The following is a 21805-nucleotide window of genomic DNA, read 5'->3' on the forward strand; positions in this document are numbered from 1 at the left end:
CCGCTCGACAGGCGCGGAGCGAAAATGGATGATTTGCTCTGGTCGTGCCGGAAGGTTTGCGATTCGAGAGGGAGAAAAGGGGTCTCCAAGCCCTGATTCGGCCGGCGTCAGGACTTTTTCTGCATCAAGTCCCAAGAAGTTGCCTTGGCCAACACTGCGTCGCGGCTACATATGTATCGCCTGCACAGGCTGCGATAGCAGATGTCTACCCAAGTTCCGCTCCTTACCGAAAGCCGACCGCTATGTATATTGGGTGCAGACGGATCACAACTGGAGAAGAGCGGTCTTGATGCTCATTTGTCCAGGGCGGGGAAAATCTCTTGATGATTAACTTTATTGTAGCCGCCAGGGCAGTGATGATACAAGACTCAAGCCATCCTACGTACCTTAGGTGAGACGGTGAGAAAACAGGTTCTCAGTTCTCACTGAACTTTGAAGTGTCACTCCAAGAGTCCACAGCACTTGCCCGCAGTGGGTGTCCCGACTCCCGAGGGAGCTCTCCTTCCAGCCCGTGCATTTACAGTGCGTCAAACCTGGCCAATCGCAGATGACGATTCGAGTCCGCCTTCCCACACGCCTACGAATCCCTGTGGGAAGTTCACCAGACCTTCCCTCTGTTCGGCCGCACAGTCTTCCATTGAGCAGCAATCAATTGTTCCAAGGTTCCATGCTTCCGCACTCTCTGCATTCTATTCGTGAGTGATCCCTACTGCATAGCGTTGGGACGGATCGACACCACCTGCCTCTGAAGATAGTTACCGGTGCATCTCTGTCGTTCCAGACGCTGGCAGGTGTTGCAGCCCCCCGGTTCTTGTACTTCTCATCGTCTGCCCCTCCCGCGCAAAGGCAAAAGCACCAGCACCCATTACCCATTTCTCTCGACCGCAATCCTGCTGCTTCTGAGAAATGCGATTTCGCCAGCAACCTGGGTCCTGGTGACGTTGTGATTGGCGATTCGCCGCAGCCATTCGAGAAGAGGCCGGAATATGATAAGAGCGATTCCTGCCAACTGCGCCATCCTTGATCGGGACCGCGCCACAGCACCCACTCAGCGGCCGACTGCCACTTGTCGATGTCTCAGAGAGCCCGCCATTGTTGACTCGCGATCGACTCGATATCGATCACGTCCCGAGTCCTTTGTTCTCACCTAGCCCATTCAGAAAGCCTTTCATAGCACCAAAATCTAAACGCGAGCCGCTCATCGCTGCCATCGCCGCGCGACCCTCTACCTACCACGCCTCACATATCATCAGCAATATGCAAAGATTGCTATTCCAGAATCCTCACTCTATGAGAATATAAGCGAAGCAGGGGCGCTCTTGTGTGGCTCGCCTGCCTGCTGCCCCAGGTTTCAATGACAGCAGGCAGTGACTTTAGGATCATGTTGCCCGACATGGGCTTATCTCATCTTAACCCTGCTCCTGGCCCAGAGACAGATAGCCTCGGTAGCCAGCCGCGCCTGTTCAGAAAGCATAAGGTTCTTCCACATCCGCCTAGGGACGTTCCGCAACGGTCCAGCTTGTGGGACTATGGTCTGGGGAGCGACGCCTTGTTGCCGCGAAGCGGCGACTCGAGTCTTTATCTCCTCCAGAAGAGGCAAGCAAGAAGGGGTCCAGAACCTCCGCCCACGCCGCCGGCGCATTCACGGGGTTCCTCGTCAAGTAATGCGGTCAATCCCCTGACTCGCCGGAGTGTGAGCGGCCCCTCGCGCAGCACAGCCAACACGCTGTCGCGTGGTCATATTACTCCTCCCGACCAACAGACACCACCAACCCCGAATCTGACCCCAGAACGAAACCCTCCAGGCGTGGCCACTCGACAGACTCAGACCCGTCCGCCGATAAGCGACAGGATACCGTCAAAGAACACTAACGACTCGGGGACCGGTTCGTTCATAACTGCACGGGAAAACGCTTCCTCTTCGGATGACGAGGGAAGCTCGACGCTGCGTCCGATACTGCCATCGACCAAAACTTCACAGAGCACAGTCCGCCAGCTCAGTAAGGAGTCAAAGGGGCGGTCCGGTCCTGTTGGCTTAGGTCTAGGTCTTGAGTCAAACACTCCAGAAGATTTCACTCCTAGGACAACGGGAGAATTTCAGACATTTGACGGGGAGTGGATTGGCGGAGATGCGGGACCAAGCGAGGTTGAAGTTGAGTGGGACGACAATCTCGGGAGGAATGTAACCGTAAAGAAGCGACGACCAACTGCTTCAAGGGAGGTGGGAAACCGGGAGGTCATTGGTAACTCGACGCCGACGCAAACAAACGCCAGCAAGGCGCTACGCTCTGTGTCCCTGCAGGAGAGCCCGGTGGTTTATTCTTCCCGCAGGGTTGTCTCTGAGAGGCTGCCAAACCAGATTACTGCTTCATATTCCGACACGTCCAGCAGCATCGAATACAAGCGATCCTCGATCATGTCTACCAAGTCGACCGCCTCGACGGTGGTGGAAGCGGTGCTCATGGAAACTGCCCCTCAGCGGCGAAAGACATTGCGGCATATAAGGAAGCAGAGCGCCTTGCGGGATTCGGGTTCTGAAATTTCTCCGCCGAGCTCAGCGCCAACTTCTGTCTCGGCACCTGTTGATGACGTGCGCCGACAAGCTCCAGCAGCGTCCAGGCTTAGTGATACCACACGCCAAAGCTATGCTTCAACGGCGACATGCAACTCAATCTCCAGTCGCAAAGCTCGCCGAGAAGTGTGGAAGAATGGAGGGATCCCGGTTGTCGTCGTGCCCGATCGTCGATCGTCCATCAAGGGAAATAGTAAAGAACCGTCCTTGAGGTCGACGAGCAGCCGGCGATCCCAGCGGAGCCAGAGTCTCGGCTCTGCTCCGATCTCACCGACGTCCAAGAGCAAGGATGGCGTTCCGCGTTTCGAACGACCCGACCGTCGGAGTAGGGCGCTCTCAGAGTCTGATGGTACTCGGGCGGGGGATGAGCGGACGATAGACTTCCCGCCAGCCATACCCGCTCGCTCGTCCTCTCTCTCCGCGCCCACGAGTCGAATCGTGTCGAGGACCGGCTCGTTGACTGCAGAGAGCTTGAGGGCCCATAACGCGTTCCAGGCACAGCAGGCGCATCAGGCCTTGCAGAAGGCCAGTCGAGAACTCGAAGATCTCTACGGCCGGAACCAGTCTTCTGCAAACGATGAGAAATCACGTCACCCGGAAAGGAGAGATCATCAGCCTCCCTCGCTTCTCGTGAATGCCGAGAGTGAGCGCCAACCAGCTGTGTTAGTCCACCATGCTCCTGAGGCGTATTACACTCCACCTGAAGCCCAACCCGATCGGTCGTCCCGTGGGCATGGCGGCTTCGACTCGTATGAAGCAAACAGCTATGGGCTTGGTGCCGACGGGTGCGAGGATACATCCTTTGGGAAAAGCCTCTCGGTGCAAAATACACCATTTTCCGTCGCATCAGTGGAGACGAATGGGACGTCTCATGCAGAGGTCTCCGAGGCCATGGCTGTCAACATATATCCGCACCAAAGCAAATCCATCGTCCTTGTTGATAGCTCCACCAAACCTTCAGAGAGCAGCTTCTCCGGTCAATCAAAACCACCCGAGGCAGATATCACAACGCTCAAGGTCACCGTTGCGAATGGCGACATCCCAGTGACACCCCCGCAGCAATTCTCCCTGGACGACGTCGATTCCCCCTTGAGAAATCCGAGGGCGCCTCCTGCACCTCCCCAACCACCCGCCATCAACTTCATACCGGCCACACCATCCGGGTTGACGCCGACGGTGGAAAAAGAGAAGCAGCTGGGAAACTACTACGAAATAACTGCGGAGAAACCCAGACGGAGTCTGTCGCTCCTTCGACGAACTCTGACTCGCCGCCTCACATCAGAATATGGGCCTTCGCCCTCTCGACCGGCAGGGCTGCTCACCCGGACCTTCTCTCTTTCGAGGAACGTCAGGAAACGTCCGGATGACCGGTTGGATGGAGACGCCCACAGGAGGCCCAGGTTGCAGAGACGCGCCTCAGCAGACGACTCGCCCATGGATGAGTCTAGGCTCCACCCTTTCTGGAGACCTGCGTACATCGAAGATGAGAGTTCTGAAGACGACGAGGACTGGATTGGGGAACCTCCCGACGATCGCACGTACAAATACCCGCCTATTGACAACCGACCTGCGCTTCCCCGGCGCAGCTTAAGCGCGCGGATCAAGAGGACTTTCGCCATCTTGCCAGTACGGAACGATTTGGACGGTGACTACTATCCAGCGATAGAGCGCGACGAAACAGACCGTCGAACCATCCGTCGCACACCTAGTGGCAATCTCCGGGTGATGAGATTCCGGAGGAGTATGGAGTCGCTGACGCGGATTCGGGCAGAAGACGATCGACCGTTCAGCGGCCCTGATCATGGGCAGCAGAGCGGCAATGTCAATGAAAATCGAAATGGCCGGTATACACGCCTCTGGCGTTCACTCAGCGTCAAGGCGAGACCCAGGTTGCATAGCCATAGCCCTGCCGAGTCGGGTAGTCCGGGTTTTCTGCCTGCTCTGGGCCAGAAGATGAATCTTACACGCAGGCTAAGCGAGAGAAGACGCGAGAAGCGGACGCAAGAGCTTAGGGGCATGATCAGTGCGCCGAGGGAGGTCAGAGATGGGGTGGGCGATGTGATTCGGCCGGGTACCTACCGGGAACCAAACGCCCGGCAATACCAACAGGTTTAGTGGACCAGTTGGAGGGCGGCGGGGTGCTCGCATCCCTTGCCTCATTGCTTCGATGACTTATGATGAGATATTGGATATATAACGAGCGTGATGAGTTTCTGTTGTTATTTCCTCTTGATGACAGGCATATCTCTTCTTTGTTTCAACAGGATTATGCAGGGCCATGTTTCGGGGTGGTTTGGGCTCCGGGAGCCTAGATTTGGGACTTTCCATAAGCGGAGGCGTTTTCGGTGCGCGAGACAGAGGTGAAGAACGGGGTATGAGAATGATTTCGTTGTATTTGCCATGACCGCGGACGATTCTTTGTTTAAACATTTCGTCCTGTGGGGGACGACGTTGGGTTGGGCACCGACCTATAGCGGGAAGCACATGTATGTACCTTGTACTAGAACGAATGAACCCTGCGCATGATACCACGGGACGAGGGGGGTTATATCATGACCTGATCTAGTTCTCACTTATCTAAGACCGCAATTACTGGTCATCTTGCTGTCGTTGCGCTGCAGCTATCAGCTGTGAGAAAGACGGCGCTTACCACCCTTGGGTAGCTACTATACAACCATTTTGCAGCAGCCAGCACCCTTGGGAGAACGTATGATATCGACGCGACGGAAGTACCAGTCATCCCATGCAGCTCCGATCCGGAAGGCGCAGTATCGATTGCGCAAAACACGTCTTGATTAACCGCCAGCTCCAGAACGCCGAATACGCCGTCGCAGTGCCAAAGGTAGCATAACAAGCCCATCCCATTCTCCGTCTCCCGTAATTTTTCCTCCCCAAGCATCTCCCTGCCGTTTGATAGATTCCAACCAGCCGCAACTTAGCTTCACCTCTTCTCCCCTCCGGGCGCTCCAGGGAACCCAGCCCCAGGCGGAGGCGGGAAGGGCGGGAACGCGCCACCGGGTGGCGGAGGGAACGGCAACCCTCCCGGCGCGCCAGGCGGAGGGAAAGGCGGCCGAGCTCCACCGGGCCCGCCACCTCCAGTAGGACTTGCTCCAGCGACCGGCGGGAAGGGGAACGGCGGAGCACCGCTGCCTCCTGCAGCGCCAGGGAAGGGAAAGGGAGGCGGGAAGGGAGGCGCCGAGCCACCACCACCAGCACCGCCCGGTGCCCCTCCTGCTGCTGGTGACGGTCCGTTCGCGTTGGGTGCTGCTGCTGCACCGGGGAAAGGTGGCATGCCCGGCAGTGGGGGGAAGGGCGGGGGAAAGGGCGGCGCGCCGGAGCCAGCGAAGGGAGGAGGGGGTGGTGGCATGCCGGGGATGCCCCCTGCGCCGGCGGCGCCCATCATGCCTGGAGGAGGCGGCGGGAAGGGAGGCGCAGGAGCACCTGGCGGCAGATTGAGGCCGACGAGAGCAGGGTTGGGGCCGAGACCGACGCCGGGCCCGCCGGGCTGGTTGTGCGGCAGCATGGGGTTCGCGTGGGCTTGGCCTGCGTCTGTGTAGGAGGCGGTGATGGAGTCGATTACGGATTGGGCTTTTTCGTGGCCGATTTCTGGGTTTGGGCGGGCATTTTGGTTAGACAGTTAAGAACAGGAATAGGAATAGGAAGGGTGCGTGTGCGTACGTTGGTAATAGTCGACTACGTTGCGCAGGTGGTTCCGGCCATTGTTGTGAGCCTTGCGCACGCTCATGGAGTCGTGCGTGAGGTAGACATCGCAGTAGTCGCAGAAGACTGGGTAGATACGGATGTTAATATGCGTGCCGAGGAAAAGATGGGATTGCCGATGGGGATGATGCTCACATTTAGGCATCTTGGCGGCGATGCTAGAGCAGCCCGCTAATGGCGATGCTTTGAGGCTCGGTGGTCGACGTAGATCGCGTGGATGAAGAAGCTTGTGAAATCAAAGTCGCGATGGGAAAACAGCATGGTTGGCGAGGCTGAGGAATCGAAAGCAAGCAGTTCCAGGGTGGGGCCTGCAAGGCTGGTAACTGCTCAAAGTGGCGGGCATTTGATTGGATCGCTCAGAGAGCAAACCCCACAGGCGCCAAGGAAAAGGCGACAGATGGCCGTAGCGTAGCGCGCAGTGCTAATGTTAACTTTGCCCAGCTGTCGTCTGCTCTGCTGCCACTACAGGCAAAGCAACCCGTTCCGCCGCTACCTTGCACCAAGACACACACCATAGCGGCCATGGCTCGAGTACGGTTACTGCTGCAGCACCTCTGCGGCATATTCTTGCTGCTGGCAGTCGGCTCGCAGGCGCTCAAGTTCGACATCCAGGCGGGCAACGGCTACGACAAGCACTCGCGGCGATGCATACGCAACTTTGTGTCCAAGGACATGCTGGTCGTCGTCACAGCCATTGTTGACGGGCACAGGGGCGACGGCATGCAGCTCAACATGCACGTGAGTGATTGACATGATTAATGCCCGTACAAACAGACTAGTCGCTGATCTCGTTGATGATTCCTCGCAGATCACCGACGCCGCAGGAAACGAGTATGGCAAGCCCAAGGACATTGCTGGCGAGCAGCGCACCGTCTTCACGTCCCACTTTGACGGCTCATTCGACGTGTGTTTTGAGAACATCCTCACAGGCTGTTAGTTCCACCATTGGCCCCCCTGATCCTTCCGCCAAGGGCTCTGTCACAGCTTTTCTAACTGAAATGGACCACAGCACGCTATGTCGAGAACCCCACGCGGCACATCGAGCTGGACATTGACATTGGAGCCGACGCCAAGGACTGGTCGGCCATCCAGGCGACCGAGAAGCTCAAACCGGTCGAGACGGAGCTGCGGCGCATCGAGGAGATGGTGGCCGAGATTGTCAACGAGATGGACTACCTGCGGCTGCGCGAGCAGAAGCTGCGCGATACCAACGAGAGCACAAACACGCGCGTCAAGATGTTTGGTTTTGGCACAACATTCCTCCTGATTGCGCTGTGGGCGTGGCAGATTATGTACCTGCGGGCCTACTTCAGGTCAAAGCATCTGATCTAATGTCTGTCTCTGTCCCGGGCTTATGACGGCTGGCTGGTTCCTTCCTGGACTGTGGCTTTTGCAAGGGAACTGGACTTGGAGTTTTGTTGTTTATTTGTGGCGAGCTCTTACATGGTACATGGACTGTTACACGGGCGGGCAATGGAGACATGATGAAAGATATTGGTCTGTAAAGTACAAATCATTTACGAAAAGTGGTTGAGGTTCAGGGTGTCCAGTTGTGCATACAGGGTACAGTACCATCGTACCTATCCGGGATCTACCATTACTGGCCGACCTACTTATACCATCTAAACTTACCACAGGCTGTTCTCTGGAAGGGCCAAAACGATCTGGAGGCCGTTGGGAAGAATGGTGGCTTCGGGAAACTGAGAGTCGAGCTGGGATGAGAGCCCTATTAGTGCTAAAGATTCAGCCTGGATATTGCATCACAGAGAGTGATTCGAGGAGAGACCTCAGTCAGGCACGTTACGTTGGTTAACCGTTCCCTTTCCACGTCATCACTTGAAGCAGAGACCATCTGCGACAGTATCTTTCCAAACGCCCACACATCGTTCTGTACCCGCGCTCCGAGGTCTTGTGAACAGGGGCTGAAGAGATCACGCATCTCTGGCGATAACCACTCCTGGGTGATGATAGCTTGGCCGCTGATGTCTAAGAGTACAGCGTCTCCTTCTGCACTGATGACGATGTTTGATGGCTTGAGGTCCATATGCGTGAGTCCCAGAGTGTGAAGCTCTCGAAGGCCGCAAGCGATCTGCAACGCCCATTTTCGCCAGGGTTGACGGACACGGTGATCTGAACGTCGTAGAGCATCTGCAAGCGTGCCGTTGGGATGGTACTCAATCAGAAGACCACGTAGAACACGGCTATCGTCGTCTCCGTCCTCTCTGGAAGATCGGTATGGATTGGTTGACACCACCGCAGCAATGAGCTGGACGACATATGTCGCGCCGCGCAGCAGGCTCAGATTCTTCAGCTCCTGTTCCATGATGTCGGTATCCCTCGGTTCGTAGAGAGGCCGGTCCACTTCCTTGTAGACGCATAAGCGATTGTCGGGGATGAGGCGCGCTCTGTGGACGCCTGCTGCAGGCTCTCGTTCCTTTATGACCTTTGAGAGGTCTCTCACGGGCATCCCACTGGGGAATGGTACCTTGAGAACCGTACTCGGAACGGGTCTTCTCGTATATAGAACCACTGGCCACAAAGCTGCATTCCTACATCGTCCATCTCGAGATCCTCCTCGAGAGGCAGCAGGCGCGTTGTTGCAATGTCATACTCGGTAGAGAGGACAAGTTCCGTGACCGTGTCACGTAAGGGATGGATGCGGTCGAAACTAATCCGGCGGCAGATGGTCTCAACGACCTTCTTCCGTCGTAGTTTTGGCGTGTCATTTGCCTATTGTGCATGCAGAGTGACCCTGACGCGCCAGGTAAAGCAGCACCGGCGCAGGGTAAGCTCAACCGAGTGTTTACGGAAGACTGCAAAGCCGTCCCGAGACACGACGAAATCTTCCTCTTTGTAAGACCTCAGAACAAACTCGATGAGGGTGTCTTTTTGTGACTGAGGCACTTTCATATCGTGCAAACGGGTGCGCAGGAAGATGTGGTTGTTTAGCTGCGAAACGTCTATGTTGCAAGTCAAGTGGGAGGACTACTTTGATGCCGATACCTTCGGCATTGCGTTCTGGAAGCTACATGAGGCATTCGACACGAAAAATACTCCGGCGAAAAGTACGACGCAAAGCCAACATCTCGCAATGAGGGAGGATTGCGAGAATGGTCTTGGCCTACAAACACCGGTCAGTAATGTCTGTGCTACAGTACCCGTTCTACAGGATGACCCGGCCGGCCGGAACGATAATTATAACCCGGCAGATATGGGCAGCTGCCGATTCGCCGATTTTTCGGCCTCGGCCCAGTCAAAAGTTAGCCACTCTACGGATCCGGCCCAGACTTAAACGAACCAAATCCACCGCAACTCACGTTGCACTACTACCTAACCAACCGACATTGATCTCTCCAACTGCGGCCCAATTTCTCAGATTATACCTTATACACACAGCAAAGAAAGAAGACACCACGCCATGGCCGCCCTTCGCCCAGCAACCCGCGCCATCGCCGCCCTGACCCGGCAGCCTCTCGCGTCTACCCTCCGCATCGCCTCAAACCGCTTCAACAGCACCACTAGCAACAACAACAGCACAACCTCCTCCCCGTCAGACCAACCAACCCGCGACCTGGACGTGGGCGAGCTGCAGGGGGCCAAGTTCAAGATTGAGCCGCTGCGGCGGGAAGGCGAGGACGCAGCAACCATGCGCGCGCGGCTTCTCTGTCCGTTTCCTCCCCCATTCTCCGTTATCGAAACAATAATCCTAACAACAACACAGACCAATCCCGCAAACGCGGCACCCTCGAATCCGACCTCCTCCTCTCAACCTTCGCCTCAGAGCACCTGTCCACCATGACCCCGCGCCAGCTGGCCGAGTACGATTTGCTGCTCGACGAGAACGACTGGGACATTTACTACTGGGCCACGCAGGAGCAGGAGCAGCCGCAACAGCAGAATACTGCGGCCAGTGAGATTGACCCTGCCGCTCAGCAACCACAACCCGAGGAAGCACAACTACAAAACCCACGCCCGGGGGAATGGGCGCAGACGGTGGGGACCTTTAAGCCTGCGTACCGACCCGTCCCCGCGCGGTGGCGCGACAGTGAGATCCTCAAGCTGCTCAGGAAGCACGTGGAGTCGCGAAGAGGGGATAGCAAGGGCACGGGTAAGGGTGGGATGGGGTTCATGCCGCCGTTGGAGGAGTACAAGTGATTCGTTCCTTGTTTCCTAATGGTAGGCAGCTAGTCTTGATCGACTGAGGGTGGGCTGCCGGTGGAGGATGGATAACATTTTGGTTTCTTGTACCATACTTATGTATTTGTTATGTACGAACATGTGTATATCAATAGGGATGCGGGGTGGGCAGGTATCACCTCAAATGTAGGCAAACATGGCCATGTTACCGGGCAAGAGCAAGCAATGCGACGGGAGCTTGGCTGGTTGATAGGTTGTTTGATTTGGGGTATACCCATCCATCCTTCCCATCCCATCCCTCCCAGGTATCTGCGTTTTCCCGACATGAAATACCTTCGGCCCAGGGTACAGTACATCCTCTGGCCCTGCCTTGCCTCCTCAGTGCTTATATAAAAAACAGAGCCAACACAGGAAGTGTGAATTGCTGAATGCCCGTCCGCTCCAAGCCAAAAGCTGTTTCCCTCCCCCCAACCCATTCCAACCTCTTCCCGCCCATCTCGTAAAACACCAGAAACGACAGAAGAAGAACGCCGCCATGATGAAGCACTCTGCTATGCTACCGACCAGCCACCAGAAAGCAACAACACCGAAGAAACCAAAAAATCTCATCCCACCATAAAAACGAGCAGTCACTAGTCAGTCATCATTTATCATCGCCCCATTTGCACAGGGTTTGGATCAGCTAAACATTCAACCCAACGAATCCCCCTCAGGCGGTAATATCCTCCCCAAACTCCTTAACACCTCCATGGTAGGCAACCCAGCAGTGCCCACGGCGCGCTTCTCGCTCTCCTCACGCTGCCTCAGCCGCTCCGCACTCAGCTTCAGCACGGCATCCGCCTCCCTGCCCGCCGTGACGACGCGCATGTCGAGCTTGTGCACGCTGTCGGCGAGCAGGTCCACCCGGAACTCGAGCTCGGCCTGCAGGTTCTGCAGGCGCGAGCGCACCTGCCGCTTAAAGGACCCAAACGAGGTGTCTGGGTTGGTTAGGGATTGAAGCATCTTGGTTTCGGCCTCGTCGAGCAGGGACGGGTCTGGTGGTGGACATTTTCGCGGATCTGAAGGGTCTGGGTTGTTGCTGTCGCTGTCCGGGAAAAGGGGCGGGACGGTTGGTAAGGGTTTGGCGATGGATTGCCAGGCTTTTTTCTGGGCTTTTAATCTGTGAGGGGGTTAGAGAGTCGTCAGACTGGGGTGATAACGAAGGCGAAACGGAATGGGAAAATGTTTTACCTTTCAATCTTGGCTTCCAGCTCGGCAATTTTGGCGTCGTAGTCGACATTTCGCGGGTTCGGTTTTAATACCACCGGAACTGGCGGTTTGGGGGCATCCTCCCTCGAGAACCAGTCCGAAAACTCTGACCTCGCCGCGAACTCCTTGAGCAGTATATCTTGTATTGCGCGTGCTACACAGGTGTCAGTATCCTGCTCGTCATAAAAATATGAAACTCAGGTTGCCCTCACCTCCATGAACCGCGCTCGCCCCGTGCGTGCCATGCGGGGGCTTCTCACTAAGCGCCCTCTCGCCGCACCATATCAGCAGCTGCTTCATCCGCCGCGGCTCGCTCAACCCCTCGGCCGAGATGTACTTGTAGAATTCGGACGGGTCCACCTCGCGGTGCGGCAGCGCGCTCTGCCCATTGTCGAGCAACGAGCTTGCCCGCCGCCCGCGCATGCCCAAACTGCTGCGCCGGCTCCCGCTCGCGCCGCCCTTTTTGCGAAACTCCTTGTTGCGGTTGATCACGGGTGTATCGCTGAAGGGGAGGGCGATCATTTGCGGTTGCGACCCTCCATGAAGGGGTCTCCCCATTGAAGCATCGGCCCTTGGCGTCTCATCCCCCTCGCCCAGGAGATTTGGCCGATCATCGTCATCGTAACTCTCCTCCCGCGCTTTCCCCCTGCCATTTGGCTCTCGCCTTTGTTGCTGCGGCCGTTTTTCCGCCGTTTCCCGCCCCTTTCGTCGCGGCTTGGATGTGGGCGGTGCGGATACCTCTTCTTCGGCCTCCGGCGCAGTGGCTGGACTGGATTTTCGTTTCGATGTCCTCCTCGACGTCGATAGCTTCGTTGCTGCTGCCGGCCTGGATGGTACAGGTTTCGCCGTAACCGGTGTTGGCGCGGGTTCCGGCGGCGAGGCGCGTCTCTTTGCTCCCCCCTTTGGCGGTCTCCCTACGCTCCTCTTCGCTGGGGCTGGGCCCGGGGCCAAGGCGGACGTCGGCTCGGGCTCCAATTCATCAGTCTCGGGCGTCGGCGCTGTCTTGGGCCTCTTTGATACGCGCGTAAAAAGAAAATCGCCATCTTGTTCGTCATATGTTGCTGCAGCTGGAACGGGGAGGTCAGCGTCCTTCTTTCTCTTCCTGCCCATTGCTGCGGCATGCCGCGCACCCAATTGCTGGCTCTTTGGCGACGAGGGCGGCGGTGACGGGATTACTGAGCCGGACGACGTACCCGCGAGGCGTTTACTGTAACGCCGCTCCGGCTGGTTGCTCATGCTCAAGACTTGTAGCGGCTGGCGGGTCCGTACGAGAGTAGTCATGGATGATGGCGGGGCGGTCGGCGCATGAATGCGATGGTCGTCGATTGTGGTCTATACACACACGAGGATGCCAGGTTTTGCAGCGGGATGCTGTAGCCGTGGTGTTGTCGTCGCGACACAGGGCCAGGGGGAATCACAGGGCGCGTCGCTTTCAAATTTTTGATGCCGAATTCGCGATCGCCGAAATGCTATGTTGAAACGGTGAGGCGGGTGCGGCCGGCGGGCGGTGGGACGCGTCAATTTCGGCGTTCAAACTGCAGTATCGATCTTGTCGCGTCATTAACTATGCCGGGCCGTCGCAATGCGGAAAATGGCGAAAAGCAATTCGATTAAGAGATGCTGGTCGGCGAGCAGAACGGTCCCAGGCTCACAATGTGACCGCGAAAGTGGGTTGCTGCCGCATTACGACGGGAAGTGGCGCCCCGTTTGTTTACCCTGCTGCAGAATGTGGCTTGCTGGAGTGGAGACTCAACGTCAAAAACACGTGCCACACGAGGCTGCTAACTATGGTCTCGCATTCCCCATTTGCAAGGCTAAGATATCATTCATTGCGCTTCCTCTTGGGAGGAGAAATCAAAAATAATCGAGACAAACCATGTGTGAGCCACGGGAATAGGTGAAGATTGAAAAATTAGAGCAATGCAAAAAACAGGAAGGAAGCCAATCACCGCTATTTGAAATAACCAACCTTCGTCAAGAAGCTCTTACCAGGCCGCATGGTAATGCACACTCATCAGCTAGAAGCTTCATCAACCGGAACTTTGGGTAGGCTGCTCACTATACCAGACGTATCGTACTCGGTGCATGCTGGAGTATTTGGGGCAAAAATACTCCGTGTATCTCGGATGGCGCTCCACGAATTTCCCCTCAAGATGCGGCTTTCCTCAAGCCCCCCATGAATTGACGACTCTGTCTCGAGGAAACAGCCGGTCACGAAATTAGCTTATGTAGGCCAAATCGCGATTCCATGAAGCATGTCCCAGTGCCCGGCGCCTGCTAATGACTCTGATAACTCCCATATTGGACGCAGTGTACTCAGCCTGTGCACTCACTCTACATACTTGCTTATGAACAGTGCAGCAATGCAGGTGCCTGACCTACCCACCATCTTACTGACCAAGGCGATATGATTCAAAATTCACCAATCGTAACGAGGTAGGTATTGGTAGTTCCGTGCTTCATTCATGAGCAAATAGCGTAGCATAGCAGCATAGCGTCGCAGAGTAAAGCACAGCAAAACGCAAGCTATCTCTCAGCACATGCGAGAACCCGTTTCTGTTGCCTGGCACGGGTTTCATTGCTCCCTTCCTCTCCAGCTTCCCCCATGAGACACACCACCTCCCAATACACAGGCGGAAAGCTCCTAAATCGAACACCTCCTCGCCAGCCAGCCTGGCCGGTCAACCAACCAACCAAAAGCCCGTAAGATGCGGAGAAAGTCCATTCCGCCTAGCCATAAAGCGACTAAGTCCGAGGTTGAGGTCCATTCCGTTTTCTCTCCCGTCTTCCCCGTACGCCTCCGCCGTAGCACGAAAAACGTACGCCCACTTCCAACAACGCCCCCCCTTTCCCTCACCACCCACCCGCCTTTCATCCCCATCTTCTCCCAATGAAGAGGCCCGGGGAGAATAAATGAGGGTAAGACCCAGAAACCCAAAGGTGGAAGTGGGAGGAGAAGGAGAAAAATCAGACCGTAACGCCATCCCCAACGCCACTTTTGATGTATACCATCCCTGTTGCCGATTAATCAAATACAAGACGAGGGTCATCCGCCGGGCCGGAGAAAAACAAGAACGCCCCGACCCAGCCCCAAGCAACTCGACTCGCCGGTCCTGGCCCGTTACTGTACAGCCTGACCAATCCCTACCTGCCTTCGCCGAGAAGAAAGAAAAAAGATGAGAAAGAAGCAGAAATTAGTCCTCCCTGCGGCAAATCATGTATAGAGGTAACAGACGGCAAGCGATGGCGGTGTGGAGATTCAAGCCGCGAAAGAACGAAGCGAGTCGTGGTCCAATCAGTCCGTAGCCGTGCTTGTCCTAACGCCCCCTTCCGCAAACGCCAGAACCCATATACCCAGGCGAAACACACTTTAAGAGAAGCGGCGATTGACAGCCTGGCCAGCCATTACCGGCTGACTCGGCATGGAAGGCGCCATCCCGTAAGGGTTCATTTGGGCGTTAAAGGGCTCAATCGCTTGCTGCATGAACGCGCTGTGAAGGCCCTGTTGCTGCGAAACGGGGCAGTCCTTATGGGCAAGGAGCAGTGTCTTGAGGTTGACTACTTCTTCCCGCAGTTGAGTGATCTGAGCTGTGAGCGCGTCATTCTCGCTACTAAACATCTCCACCTTGTTCTGCAGGTTGGCTAGCCATTGCTTTTTGCGCTGGCGACATTTGAGTGCAGCAACCCTGTGTAGATGGAACAGTTAGCACGATGTTCTGACGTAAGCTGTGAAACAGGAAAAATCGCACCTGTTGCGCTCAAGGAAATTCCTCCGCTTCTCCTCGTCAGTCATCTTGGATTTCGAATTTGATGTCCCACCGCCTTCGTCCTTGCCCGGCTTGCCATCTTCCGAAGAATGGTCATGGTCCATGTCGTTACTACTGATTGAGCCCCCGATTGAGCCCCCGCCGTTCGTCTTTGATCTTTTGCTGGCAGGGCCCTTAGCAGGAGCTTCCTCGGCCTTGCGCCGCGTGTTTGCCCCCGCGGCGCCCGAGCTCCGCTTTCCCCTCGCACGGGTATTAGGTCGCGCCATCTCGCTCTCGTCTGAAGCTGCGCTCGCCTCGCTCATGCCGCGTGCCGAGCTTCCTCCAATCGAGGGCGCGCCGTTCATAGACGGAGGCGCGGCGACAGCCTGTGCCGCGGGGGCTGCGGGCGGTGCTGTAACTGTGTGCACCTGCGCAGGGGGGAGTACGGGATATTGGGAGGCCGGGGGTGGTTGTGTGCTGTTCCGTCCTTGCGCTAGCATAAAGAGACCGTTGGCTGCGTCGTTATCGTGCGGATCAAAGGGGCCGGCCGGAGGCTTCGACTCTGGCTTCGGGGGCTGGATGCCATTGCTCGTTTCTTGGGGCTGCGAAGTAGGCGCGATTGGTTGTGTTTGTTGCGCCGCCTGCGCTTGCTCACGCTTGGCGGCAGCGGCACTTAGGGCGGTCCGGTGAAAATCGAGGGTGCCCGGGGTCGCAGTGCTGCCACCAGCCAGGGCGAAAATAGCCTGTGAGTTAGGACTAGGGGCAGGGAACATAGACCCACTACCACCGGGGGTCAGCCCCGTCCTCAGAGACGACTCGTTGGGTGTCGGGAAACCGCCCCGGATGTGATGTGTGTCGCTGAAGTAGTCATTGGTCGGACCCGAAAGCATCGCCGGGCTCAGCGGACCGGTCCGCAGCGAGCCACCTCCCCAGGCGAACGGCGTAATGCCAGTTCCGGGGAGGAGTGAAGACGGGGACGTCAGGGCGGCGACGGATGGTAGCTTCGTGCCACCGGGCGTCTCGGGCGGTGCGCCACCGAAGGACTGCTCGAAGGGATTCGGCTCCAGACTTAGCGATCCGCCGCCGACGGGGTTGGAGAAGTAATCGGGGCTGTTCGTCGAGCCTTGCTGATTCTGAGCGGGACGTGGCGGAGGCGCGAGTGGTTTGGCGGCCTCGGCATTGGATAATGACGATTCGGGTTTCAGGAGGTTGTCACGTTTGGCGTCAGATGGGGCATCTGGCCGGTAGTAAGGGTGTTGGCGACGGCATCCATACAATGCGAAAGGCAAATGACGGTAACGGAGGGGATAAATCAGAAACTATCACTTACCCTGACGCGGTGGAGATGGCTTGCTGGACTGTTTTGGTGATTTTTCCTCAACTCGGCCAGCAGCTCCAGCGGGCGGCCCCATGATGTCAATCGAAATCTTGCGGCTCTCTGCTGCTGCGCTGACGGGGGAACGAGGCAGAGCCAAAAGTGCGAGCGTAAAAAGGAAAAAGGGGGCCTATGAGGTCACCGAAACATAAATGCCCATAAGAAAAACAGATGCTGCTACGCTATTTTGCAGCAGCGTCTACTTTTTTTTCGCCGTGCAGGCGTATGGGTTCGAGGAATCGTAAATATCTTACGTAGATTGGCTCGCGCGCGGCGTGGTTGCTGGGTGCGTGCGTTGTGTGTGGGAAGAGAAAAGGTCAAGACCGGGAATTGGGGGGAGCGACGTCAGGTATGACGTTTGGGGAAAAGAGATGGCGCAAGTGGGAATAAAAAATACTGGGGGTTGCCCTGTGGGCCCTCGGTCCGTCCGTGAGCCTGGCGCCTGCCAAAGAAACCAAGCACCCTGCGGGAAGGATCAAGGAGGACTGCACCCACGCACCACCGACTTCAAGGATGGGCAAAAAAGCAGTGTTGTTACAATGGGTTTGGAGGAATTCTCAAGGTAAGGGTAATCTCAATTACAAAGCAGGCCAAGATCGGTCAGTATCCTTTTCACCAGGACACTTTGCAAATACAAACCTCGCCCTTCCCCCTCGCTCGTCTGCCGGCTTACAAACCGATTTGCCCCTATTCCTGTTCTTGGCTCACGGGACACGTCTCTGGTATGTACTGGCATCCCTTCTAGAACTCGCCCAACCGAGTGTAAGAGCTTTTTTCCGGGCTTGTGGGTGCCAAAGCGACAGTTTCTCGAGCGTATCCGCCCACTTTTTAACCGTCGTTTGGCCTCCGCTGCTGGCCCCCAATCTTGCTGTTGAGGAAGGCACTGGTTGCAGTTAGGATTTGGGTTGTGGATCCACACAGTGTGGCTCACAATGCCTCAGGCCCGCCACCGGGTCAGCCAGTCATGTTCCTCTTCTTGGCTGCGCTTCAAGCAAAACCTCAGGTCTGTCCCACCAGCAGCCCCTGCATGCCCATCCCATCAAGTGCACCGGAATCACGAAAAGGGGTCAGCAACGGCAGAGAGCAGTGGAAGCATCAGCGACAGCATACCGCCCGGTCTACAATACAAACTCATAGCTTCAGAGTTCAGCCTTGAGCGTCCCAGCTGGCAGCCGAGCTTGCATTGTTGTGTGTTCCGAGTCTTGCGAAGAAGAGACCATATCGCTGAACCCATTTCGTCAACGTTAAGATATCACTCATCGATTGCAACCCCGGACCGAAGAGACTTTCCCCCTATCCTCCAACTAAAGGTTCCAGCCTCAGGACCGGCCGACAATCGCCTTGTTCTCAGGTTTGAGCCCCAGCTGAGCGAGCTGCCCAATACCCACCTCATGCTGACTCTGAGTACCATCAGTGTACACAACAAGTCCCGGAGACTTATCAAAACCGGATGGATGGTGTGCGGCTCGTCCAACCATCGCGATCTCGAACCGGACGAAACCTGTCACCTCACCGCGGTGGAACGATTGAGGATTATTGAACGGCGGAATAATATCGGAAGTGTGGGGCTTCCGCGGCAAATCAGCGTCCGCACCGAATTATGTCGCGGAATCGCGTTCGAGCCCCGGTCAGACCACGCTCGCCCTTTTGACTGTTGCCGGCCAGGCAAGTGGACATTGCGTCAGGCACTCTCGGCACTGTGCAATCTGGAATCTGCTTTCTCCACCGCATCTTCGCACTTCCCTGCTTTTTCTCTTCCCAAAAGTAACAACACGGATCTGTCTAACGCCAACAATGCTTGCGATCGACACTGCATCAGGTTCTAGACGGCACCGACTACAGGAAGTGAGATGGGTTTCTTTGCCCTTCCCGAACGCAGCGTGCGGTGGAATAAAAGAACCCGGCGCAAGGGGCCCCGGTGGCGCTAGCAGGTCGACCGTTTCCCATAACGATGACGTAACTGGCAGTTCCGGGTGGGTGATGGAATCTTGGCCCAGCCGCCATGTAACCCCAAACGGTTCTCGTACTGTACACCAAATGACAGGCCGTGTCCCATTCCCGGCCTTTGAGAAGTGAGTGCAGCTTACTTCGTACTGTACAGTACGTTCAGTCCTTCAGTCCTTCAGCACCTACGGGCAGAGATTTCAGAAGCCTCGGACGAGGCAACAGCAGATGGACTGCGGAACTGCCTGTCGAATTGCTGCTGTTGAGTCGCCAGGCCCATTCAGCCCCTATGACGCACTTGAAGGGATGCATGAAAAATTGGCTGCACTGAGCACACGAGGCGCCACTTGGCTCGCACGTTCGAGGCACGGAAGTCTCCACCGCACACGCTGTCTGCCATTCAAGACAACAGAAGAACAGAGCCCACGACTTCCAGGTTGGGTTGTGAAGCTGGTCACCTGTCGACTGGTAAACGAATTCCTCGAACATAATCTCACTGACCTCTCGCATTCGACAGCGTATAAATTCTATCAGCTACACTACTTACCCTACGGTTAGCTATCATTCCTTCATGGTTCAGCGAACCTGTAAAGTTATTGACTGGCCGTTGGCGGGAGGCACCGGCTGGCAGCCGGTTTTGCACAGATCCCTTTTGGGATGGTCTACTAATTATTAACTCCAGGCTATTTATCAAATTTTTGAGCCAACCGCTTCCGGGAACCGTCAACACAAACGATTGAGCGCTCCTAATGCGCTGTGGGGAAATTAAATTGGAGAGCGCGCCGGCTCCCCGAATCTGGGACCCGGTGCATCACGAACCATCCCTACACTACTCATCGTTGGAGTGTCAGCTAACTACACAATATACAATGAGTTGAAAATATTTACTCGTTACCCTACGCAACAATAGGACACCAGCTGGCCGCAATGAGCAGTCCGACTGCAGATTTGGGGACCTACAGGTACACGGACATCCCCCGTTGTCGTCGTTATCAAGTACACTCCAACAATCCCATGAAACTTTTGAATATCAGGAGAAGTGACATGTTCCAAAGATGGTACAGCACACATCTACTCCTAATATACAACGATCTGTTCTAACAATCATGCCCTCGAGTTCGACCCTTCAACGCCACATAGTGACGACGATTTCACCTCCACCACCGCATCAGCTCCAGACCAACCCGAAGAACATAACGCGCATGTACCTAGGCAGCTGATCTGAAGCAGCTTTCAACAATCTAGCACCCAAACTTAATAAACATACGAAGTAGCCAAGACGAACAAGTGAAGCGGGATCTCTACACCGAATTATTACCTTACAAACTGGTAGGCCCCCAACCAGCCGGCCGCACCCGGAACCCGCTCCGGGGCGCATGCACCCTCACCCCGGCGCCTTCCGTCTCCCACACGATCTCGTCGGCTTTCAGACCCACCAGCCGTCCGCGGTCGCGGTGGTTGGACCCGAAATCGACGGGCCACACTTCGACGGAATCGCCTCTTTTGAAGCCGAACGCTTTCACAAGCGGCTCCGTCTCGTCCACCTCCACCTCCACCTCGACTCCTTCGCCGGCTTGCTGTTTGATCAACCGGGCCGCTTCCTCACCGGTCATCTTTTGTTCCTGATGTTTGTTTGCTGCCCCCGCGGAGCGGACAGCCGCGTGAAACCGGTCGATCCAGGCGTAGACGGCGGGGAACCGGTCGCGCGAGATGTGCGCCGGGTCCATCGCCGGCTCGCCGTTGCCGCCCTGCAGCGTGGCCATCCAGTGCAGAACCCACACGGCCTCGATGTCGGCTAGGCTGGGCGCGTCACCGCCTAGCAGCCACTCCTTCTTCTTCTTCTTCTTGTCCGAGTCTTGGTCGAGAAGGGTTGTTTCCAGGAGGGCAAAGGCCTCCTTCAACTCGTGCAGCGCCTCGGCTTTGATGGCGACGTTTTCCTTTGCCTTGTTTGTTTGTTCTTGTTGGGCTCGGGTTTGCTCACCACTTTCACCGAAGAAGTCGGCGCGGTCCTTTTGAAATGCCGGGTCCTTCAGCAGCGGGAGCGATTCGGGCAGGAGCCTGCGCGCGTGGGAGAAGAGGCTGCCCGTGGTCAGGCTGGACAGGAGTCGCTGCAGGGCGAGGTCCGTCGTCCCCCGCGCAGCGCCCAGCGGCGGCTTCACTGTCGTGGGAAACGGAAGCGCCTCCAGCTTGGCCAGGATCAGCCTGCTGTCCAGGTACACGTCGCGGCCGATGGCCAGGATGGGAACGCGCCGGTACGATATGCCCAGCTGCTGGGAAATGTCTGGGCGCGGGAGGATGGGCGGTTGGATCTAGAACCCCCGGCCCGTGGGGCGTTAGTACTCTATATAAATCGGTAGGTGTGTAAAGGAGGTTACTGGTATTGGGGCGCAAGGCAAGGTAAGGCTTACGCATTCCATGTAAGGGATGCCGCGTAAGCGTAGGTACCAGATCACCCGGCGCGCGTAGGGCGAGAAGGGGTAGTGGTAGAGGATCAAGGGAGGAAAAGTCGGGTTGGACATTGTGTGTTCGATGACCAACCACTGTAATGAATACAAGGAGAATCGACAAGTGATCTGAAATGGATGGCGAGTTGAACCGTCGTCTCTCCACAAACAAGCCCTGGATGTCGCGTTGGTACCAGTCAGAGTAATTCCTATGAAATAGAGCGAGCTTTTAAATACCTACAAGTGCAATACACACAGCTGCTGTTGTCCACGCCCTTCAGCCCGCTCCGCGCCCTAGAGCTCCAACCTCGGCTCCAGCTCTTACTAGCGGCGGCCGGCTCTCCAGATCCGGCACCCGGCTGAAGCGGGGATTGGTTGTGATGGCATCATGCCTAGCACCCCGCAACTCAACGTCACACGTGGGACCAAGGGGTTCTCTACAATACAAGTACCTGTGTTGAGTAATCAGTAATTGGGATGAGGTTTCCTACAAGAGCTCATTAATAGGACAATGCTGTTAGGAACAATGTCTGTGCGATGTGGAATTCATGTCTGAGACCAGGTAGTGGGTTAAACACCCGGATTCCCAAGGTAGACAGAGGTAAGCGCGCAACTTGTG

The 21805-nt window shown here is 56.3% G+C and overlaps 9 protein-coding genes across 9 annotated transcripts; 4 read left to right on the forward strand and 5 right to left on the reverse strand.

Annotated features, from left to right (window-relative positions):
* Positions 1–1354: 1354 nt before the first annotated feature.
* N656DRAFT_706663 (uncharacterized protein) lies at positions 1355–4687 on the forward strand (the record flags this gene model as incomplete). The annotated part of the gene is made up of 1 exon (XM_064811371.1): positions 1355–4687. One exon carries the CDS (start codon positions 1355–1357, stop codon positions 4685–4687), a length of 3333 nt encoding a protein of 1110 aa, XP_064671496.1.
* Positions 4688–5091: 404 nt separating this feature from the next.
* On the reverse strand, positions 5092–6552 carry N656DRAFT_777979 (zf-U1-domain-containing protein). The gene is made up of 3 exons (XM_064814920.1): positions 6428–6552; positions 6251–6358; positions 5092–6178 (listed from the first exon to the last, which is right to left on the reverse strand). Exons 1-3 carry the CDS (start codon positions 6435–6437, stop codon positions 5514–5516), a joined length of 783 nt encoding a protein of 260 aa, XP_064671497.1. The 5' UTR covers positions 6438–6552; the 3' UTR covers positions 5092–5513.
* Positions 6553–6814: 262 nt separating this feature from the next.
* N656DRAFT_706925 (uncharacterized protein) lies at positions 6815–7624 on the forward strand (the record flags this gene model as incomplete). Its single annotated transcript, XM_064811388.1, has 3 exons — positions 6815–7030; positions 7101–7224; positions 7302–7624. 3 exons carry the CDS (start codon positions 6815–6817, stop codon positions 7622–7624), a joined length of 663 nt encoding a protein of 220 aa, XP_064671498.1.
* A 201-nt stretch (positions 7625–7825) lies between these two features.
* N656DRAFT_607053 (kinase-like protein) lies at positions 7826–9234 on the reverse strand. The gene has a single exon (XM_064810277.1). The coding sequence runs from the start codon at positions 8757–8759 to the stop codon at positions 8028–8030; it is 732 nt and encodes a 243-aa protein (XP_064671499.1). The 5' UTR covers positions 8760–9234; the 3' UTR covers positions 7826–8027.
* Positions 9235–9416: 182 nt separating this feature from the next.
* N656DRAFT_777981 (DUF339-domain-containing protein) lies at positions 9417–10732 on the forward strand. Its single transcript, XM_064814921.1, has 2 exons — positions 9417–9957; positions 10014–10732. The coding sequence occupies exons 1-2, from the start codon at positions 9711–9713 to the stop codon at positions 10445–10447; spliced, it is 681 nt and encodes a 226-aa protein (XP_064671500.1). The 5' UTR covers positions 9417–9710; the 3' UTR covers positions 10448–10732.
* Positions 10733–11119: 387 nt separating this feature from the next.
* Positions 11120–12958, reverse strand: N656DRAFT_707076 (uncharacterized protein; the record flags this gene model as incomplete). The annotated part of the gene is made up of 4 exons (XM_064811402.1): positions 11120–11588; positions 11660–11831; positions 11890–12744; positions 12871–12958. The coding sequence occupies 4 exons, from the start codon at positions 12956–12958 to the stop codon at positions 11120–11122; spliced, it is 1584 nt and encodes a 527-aa protein (XP_064671501.1).
* A 2089-nt stretch (positions 12959–15047) lies between these two features.
* On the reverse strand, positions 15048–16835 carry N656DRAFT_788808 (uncharacterized protein; the record flags this gene model as incomplete). Its single annotated transcript, XM_064816723.1, has 4 exons — positions 15048–15363; positions 15427–15523; positions 15557–16660; positions 16754–16835. The coding sequence occupies 4 exons, from the start codon at positions 16833–16835 to the stop codon at positions 15048–15050; spliced, it is 1599 nt and encodes a 532-aa protein (XP_064671502.1).
* Positions 16836–17642: 807 nt separating this feature from the next.
* Positions 17643–18633, forward strand: N656DRAFT_777985 (uncharacterized protein). Its single transcript, XM_064814922.1, has one exon. The coding sequence runs from the start codon at positions 17731–17733 to the stop codon at positions 18622–18624; it is 894 nt and encodes a 297-aa protein (XP_064671503.1). The 5' UTR covers positions 17643–17730; the 3' UTR covers positions 18625–18633.
* A 1163-nt stretch (positions 18634–19796) lies between these two features.
* N656DRAFT_777990 (uncharacterized protein) lies at positions 19797–21440 on the reverse strand. The gene is made up of 2 exons (XM_064814923.1): positions 21151–21440; positions 19797–21051 (listed from the first exon to the last, which is right to left on the reverse strand). Exons 1-2 carry the CDS (start codon positions 21259–21261, stop codon positions 20062–20064), a joined length of 1101 nt encoding a protein of 366 aa, XP_064671504.1. The 5' UTR covers positions 21262–21440; the 3' UTR covers positions 19797–20061.
* Between the last annotated feature and the right edge of the window lie 365 nt (positions 21441–21805).

The sequence above is a fragment of the Canariomyces notabilis genome, assembly GCF_033297395.1.
Source record: "Canariomyces notabilis strain CBS 508.74 unplaced genomic scaffold N656scaffold_7, whole genome shotgun sequence".
Taxonomy (NCBI): domain Eukaryota; kingdom Fungi; phylum Ascomycota; class Sordariomycetes; order Sordariales; family Chaetomiaceae; genus Canariomyces; species Canariomyces notabilis.

Bases quoted from the DNA above. Each gene is read 5' to 3' on its own strand.
- N656DRAFT_607053 (XM_064810277.1), bottom strand. From the start codon at position 8,759: ATGCCCGTGAGAGACCTCTCAAAGGTCATAAAGGAACGAGAGCCTGCA.
- N656DRAFT_777990 (XM_064814923.1), bottom strand. From the start codon at position 21,261: ATGTCCAACCCGACTTTTCCTCCCTTGATCCTCTACCACTACCCCTTC. The intron at 21,052-21,150 runs GTAAGCCTTACC...CGGGGGTTCTAG, and splicing joins GCATCCCTTACATGGAATGC to ATCCAACCGCCCATCCTCCC.
- N656DRAFT_777981 (XM_064814921.1), top strand. From the start codon at position 9,711: ATGGCCGCCCTTCGCCCAGCAACCCGCGCCATCGCCGCCCTGACCCGG. The intron at 9,958-10,013 runs GTCCGTTTCCTC...ACAACAACACAG, and splicing joins CATGCGCGCGCGGCTTCTCT to ACCAATCCCGCAAACGCGGC.
- N656DRAFT_777979 (XM_064814920.1), bottom strand. The intron at 6,179-6,250 runs GTACGCACACGC...GCCCAAACCCAG, and splicing joins CGTAGTCGACTATTACCAAC to AAATCGGCCACGAAAAAGCC.
- N656DRAFT_777985 (XM_064814922.1), top strand. From the start codon at position 17,731: ATGCCTCAGGCCCGCCACCGGGTCAGCCAGTCATGTTCCTCTTCTTGG.